General features: G+C 43.5%; 1 protein-coding gene across 4 annotated transcripts in view; it reads right to left on the bottom strand.

Moving 5' to 3' along the window:
- Positions 1-554: 554 nt before the first annotated feature.
- Positions 555-6,000, bottom strand: part of PSENEN (presenilin enhancer, gamma-secretase subunit) — a 36,274-nt gene continuing 30,828 nt past the window's right edge. For all 4 annotated transcript variants that reach the window (XM_033914526.1, XM_033914525.1, XM_033914524.1 and 1 more), the window contains exon 4: positions 555-3,178. In XM_033914526.1, the coding sequence (XP_033770417.1) occupies positions 3,039-3,178 (140 nt within the window). In that variant the 3' untranslated portion in view covers positions 555-3,038. The remainder of the gene's footprint in view (positions 3,179-6,000) is intronic.

Below are 6,000 nucleotides of genomic sequence, written 5' to 3'. Positions count from 1 at the left end.
TGTAGTTTGTGTGTATGCTTGTGCTCCCAGGATGGCAAGTGTAGCAGTTACTTGTATGAACCTGAGCTGGATCCAATGGCTGTGTGGCAGGGAGGGGGGGGGAAAAACAACTGATGAGACTGACCTCAAAGACATAGTAAACGAAAAAAAAAAATCTTGTTGGAATTGAAAACACTACTGCAACAAGTACTGGGATAGACACACTGAAGCACAGATTAAAACTTTAAAATCAAATAAATAAAAGTTTTCTGATGGGAATGGAGAAGTGTAGCGACTGCTGGAAACCACAGATAAAGAAAAAAGACTAACTGATTGCCTGATGCTACACAAATGAAAACACACAAACCATGTGAAATTTATTATTGTGGAGGAGGGCTCCACGAACCTGGCTCCAACAGGTTCCTATATGGCCTGTTTTATGTATGGAGAAACATGAAACCAAAGTCCACACTGCTTTAAATCAAACACCTGTAAAAGGACTGCAAATGGACACTCCCATCCCAAAAACAAGAATCGTATAAACAACGTTTATAAACCATATACATAAGACAAAATGCTTTTCAAGCTGAGAGTATCTCTTTATTTACTGACGTACCAGTGATGACTGCAAAAAGTTTATTTTACAAGAGAATAAAACAGGATCAGCTGTTTGGTAGGATAGAGAGCTTGGGAGCCGACACAGTAATGACACTCATTGGAAAGGGAAAGAAAGAAAAAATGGAATTATACTGGTCCCCTGCAGCTCTCACCCCACGTTACAGGTATGGAATATATAAAGCATAGTGAATTAGGCCCTATCAACATTGATTAATTCACACTATTTATCATTCTGATACTTGAAAGGAAGCTTGGTTCCAGTTCATATTTAAATCTGCAGAAATGCAAACTTTTCCCCTTACTTCTGAAGCAGAAACTGCTCACTTACTCCAACAGGGTTTTGTACTTAAACCCTAATAAACTGACTCCAAGATCATCTGAGAGTTTAAACTTTAACCAGCAAACCATTTCCAGCCCATGGTTCTCTTTCAATCAGCTTGCTTATTGTTCTAAAATGTGCAATCTTACCAGCCCACTGCCAGATTATAGCTCCAAGGCTTTGACTGTCTTCATTAGGAAGCGGAAACAATCCTGGCATATACCGCAAATGCAGGATTCTAACTGGGAGTATGGTTTTTTCCTTCCCCTCCCTCTACCAGCTCCAGCTGCTAATGCACAAAATCCTCTTGCCATAATAGCTAATGCTTCGGCCCTCCTCTTCCTGTGGTTGCAGTTCATGAATCAGCTGTTCAAATTCAGAGCTGGGTAGTTCAAACTGCTGATCAGTAAATCAAGTGCCTGCAGGAAAATAAAAGTGAAGGCACAAGAACTGCAGCAGGAGGATTCCTTGTGGTAAAATTCAGAGTTGGGCAAAAGGGAGGTAAGAGAGGGGACACCTGGTTGCATGCCACAGCAAGGGAGATTGTGCAGATGCACACACCAGCAGCAGAAAAGTTCTCACGTCTAGGAGCTGATGCCTGCTCCAGGTGCAGGGAAATATTGTTATTGCAAAATAGGACTTTTCTTTGCTCCCACAAAAAAGGCTGGCATAAGGAAAAGAAAACCAAAACCACTCCCAAAACTTTTAAAAATAAACATGTTGCCCCTCCAATAGATGCCTAGTGCTTGGCATAAAAAGGGTAAGAGAGAGGGGGGAGCCATGGAGATGTACAGGTGCATGAATATTCACACAGATAGAAGCCCTTAACTGCTCAGGAATGAGGGAGGAGGAGATTTCCCACCATCTTTAGAGAAACTGATGGGGGTCACTGATTTTCTGCTCCTCATTTATCTTTTTCCCCAGGATGACCTCCTCCTTCAGTCCCTAGAGCAGGTGAAAGCCATATAGATATAGCCCCAGAAGGGAGGGAAGTATGCTAAACCCCAAACCATACCTTAAACACTCTTGGACAGTTTGTTGAACCTTTAACACAACAGCATTAAAAATAGAATATTAAAAATATTAGCTTGCCTGCTATCATTTATGCTTTCCTTATTATTCTTAAATTGGTTCTATAATTTCATTGTTACAATAAATAGGTCCCAAAGTTTAATAAGGAATTAGCTGGTTAATTTTCACTGCTGGCATTTTGTGCACTTGCTGTTTAATCTGGGAACCAACACTTGCTATTTTGGCTGGCTGTGGAGATGGGATGGAACTGTGCCTTACAGTTAATGAAGAGGTCATTGCTATGCATAAACTGTTATTCTGGCAGTTAATGCAGAGCATTTATTGTTAACGCATGTTACATACTGTGCAGGAACTTTCTTTAGGCTAACTGCCTGACAGCCCTCCCCATAGTGTTGGAGACATCCCCAATAGTTATAACAAGGCTTCTGAATTTACTACAAGTTAACTTCTAGCAGTTACCTCAAGAAACCAGAAGCCCCTCTACACTTTAGTAAATAGGGGCTGTATGTCTACACTTTGTTATTTAAAGTGTACAGCTTGTTATATGGCAAGATGTACCAGTTATTCCCCCTTCCCTACCCCATTTTGGGGTTCCATGTTCAATCCTGTATTAATGATGGTCCAAAGAGAATGAGAAGTGCTGCTCCCAATTTAATCATGCTTCCTAACAATAAAGAGGAGAACAGAAAGAGTTTTTAAAATGCAAATATCATCTCAAAAACGAAATGAAGTTCAGAATTACTCCCAGCACTGCTGCTTTAAATGTATTAAAAAGACAGGTTTGGGGTTGTACAGCCTAAGGTGCTCCCGAGCACCTCTTTTGTTTACCTCAGAGAAAGGAGGACTCCTAGTAGTTAGCTACTTTAAGCACAGGCAAGAATCCTCCAGCCACAACATAAGAGATAAGAGTGAGCCCTGGACAAGAAATCCAAAAGATAAAGGGGGGGAGGACTCCTAGTTTAGTGGCACAGGTGGAGATATGCTCATTGTGTCTGTCATTGTTAACAATTGTGCCGGCTCCAAGTTCATGGCTCTGGCAATGCCAGTCCAAAACACTGTGTAGCCCTGAACATTTTTTGCTCCTGTTTAGTCAAGGAATCCCCAAAGGGATAGTGAAGGAGAGGTAGTCGCCAGTGGCCCCCCACTGTGCCCGCTGCATTTGGTAGATAGTAATCCATGTGGTCAGAGCTGCAATCCAGAGGAAGAGACCCACAGCTGAGCGGATGACATCTGAAAGAGGAAAGACACTGATTCAGCAGTAGCCACTTGCCAGTCTTATAGTACCAATTATTCCTCGTGCTCTACAGTATGCTCAAGCCCAGTTCTTGTTTAGTCCCTCTGCAAGCATAACTCCTTTCTGTGTCTTAATTTTTTCGCTCTCATTCCACCACAATCCTTGCTTTCTCCCCACAGAAACGGTGATTTGTGTGCCTGTGAGTCAGCACATACTGTGCTCAGTCACATGGAATTACGCTCCCCCTCCATATTCGCAGGGGTTAACAAATAACAAAAATTTGCTAATAACTTTAGGGCCAACTCTGAACCAATCCCTGCCTCCTGGACCTCTCCGCACACTACTTTTAAAATCTGGTTGTCTAGTGGTGAAGCAGGGCAGGAGCTAGAGAATGACAGGGGGACAAATTTTTCCCATCCCGTCAAGTTCTTTTTCTGTCCCTGCCCAATTCCTGCAAGCTCCATCCTCATAAGCACAAGCCTCAAACACTTTAAATACATAAGTGTTCGAGGCTTGTGAAGTTAAGACAGAGCTTACAGGAATGGGGCAGGGACAAAACTCATGGGGACAGGATAGGAAAATTGAGTTCCTGCGGGGACGAAGACAAATTTGTCTCAGTGTCTTTCTCTAGCAGGAGTGTTCTTCCTATGCTCTTGCCCAGTGCAAAGCCACAAACAAAACTGGCTGCCATGAGTTCCTGCTGCAGCCATTTTTGTTTGCAGCTCTGCACTGGGCAGGAGCATAGGAAGATCACTCCTGCCCCACTTCATCGCTAGACCACCAGGCTTTAAAAGTAAGGTGTGGAGAGGTCTGGGAGGTGGGATGGTTGAGAGATTTGTAAGTAACCAAATTTGTGAATCCTAAACCCGCAAATATGAAGGGGGAGTAAGCACAATGTACTTACCGTAACAGTTATTATCCAGGGACAGCAGGCAGCTAATCTCACATATGGATGACGTCATCCACGGACCCTGGATGCGGACCGCCTCGCAAGCAGACTTGCTTGTAGAAACTCAGAAGTTTCGAGTCTGTCGCATCACACATGCATGAGTGCCTTCCCGCCCAGTACAGGGCGAGTCTCCTCAGTTCAGATAGCTAGCAAAGAAGCCAACCAGGGAAGGTGGGTGGGTTGTGAGAATAGCTGCCTGCTGTCCCTGGATAACAACTGTTACGGTAAGTAACTGTGCTTTATCCCAAGACAAGCAGGCAGCCTATTATCACATATGGGTGACCTCCAAGCTAACCAGAATGGGATGGTGGGAGTGTTGGCAACTTAGGAGAATAAATTTTGTAAAACTCTTTGGCCAAAATGGCCATCCTGTCTAGAGAAAACATCCAGACAATAATGAAAGATGAAAGTATGAACCGAGGACCAGGTGGCAGCTTTGCAAATTTCCTCAATAGGAGTGGATCTGAGGAAAGCTACTGAATCCACCATGGCTCTGACTTTGTGGACTGTGACTCGACTGTAGATGCAGTCCAGCCCGGGCATAGCAGAAAGAGATACAAGCAGCCGTCCAGTTGGAGATGGTACGCTTAGAAATCAGACGTCCCAACTTGTTTGGATCGAAGGAGACAAAAAGTTGAGGAACAGATCTGTGTGGTTTGGTGCATTCCAAACACGTTTACAGTCCAGAGTATGAAGAGCTGCTTCTCCTGGATGAGAATGAGGTCTTGGAAAAAAACACTGGAAGTACAATGTATTGATTGAGATGAAATTCTGAAACCACTTTAGATAAGAATTTAGGATGAGTACAGAGAACCATCTTGTCATGATGGAAAACTGTGAAAGGTGGATCAGCAACTAAAGCTTGCAGCTCATTTACTCTTCAAGCAGATGTGAGGGCAATAAGAAACACCACTTTCCAAGTGAGATATTTCAGATGACCTGTAGACATTGGTTCAAATGGAGGCTTCATCAATTGAGCAAGAACAACATGGAGATCCCAAACCACAGGAGGCGGTTCGAGAGGAGATTTGATGTTGAAAAGTCCTTTCATAAATTTGGAAACCACCGGATGAACAGAGAGGGGTTTCCCTTTAACAGGCTGATGGAAAGCAGCAATTGCACTGAGATGGACTCAGATAGATGTAGACTTGAGGCCAGAGGAAGATAAATGCAAAAGATAATCCAGAACAGAAGATAAGGAAGAATCTTGAGGCTGCTTGTCATGAGAGATACACCACATAGAAAATCTAGTCCATTTTTGGTGATAGCATTGTCTAGTAGCAGGCTTTCTAGAAGCCTCTAAAATATATCTTACAGGTTGAGAAAACTGAAGAGGAGTTATGCTGTCAGGTGCAGAGACTGCAGGTTGGGATAAACAAGAGATCCTTGACTCTGTGTAAGCAGAGATGGAAAAACTGGTAGAAGGTATGGCTCCCTGCTGCTGAGTTGAAGTAGAAGGGAGTACCAAGGTTGTCTCGGCCACCAAGGAGCTATCAGAATCATGGTGGCATGATCGTTCTGAATCATGGTGGCATGATCGTTCTTCAACTTGACTAGAGTCTTGAGGATAAGAGGGAATGCATACAGGAAGAGATTCAACCATTCCAATGAGGAGAGTATATCCTGGAGCAGAACTGGGACAGTTTGTGGTTGTGGGGAGATGCAAAGAGATCTATTTGAGGAGTTCCCCAATGAGAAAAAATGTGATGAAGAGGCGAGGAATTCGTGAGGTTGCAAAAGATGACTCAATTTGTCCATCAAACAGTTTTTCTCCCCTTGAATGTAGACAGCTTTCAGGAAGGTGTTGTGAAGGATTGCCCAATCCCAAACCTTCAGAGCTTCTTGGCAAAGAGGGAGAGATCCCGTTCC

This window comes from Geotrypetes seraphini, chromosome 11 (genome assembly GCF_902459505.1).
Source record: "Geotrypetes seraphini chromosome 11, aGeoSer1.1, whole genome shotgun sequence".
Lineage (NCBI taxonomy): Eukaryota > Metazoa > Chordata > Amphibia > Gymnophiona > Dermophiidae > Geotrypetes > Geotrypetes seraphini.
This window is presented reverse-complemented; position numbering and strand designations above follow the sequence as displayed.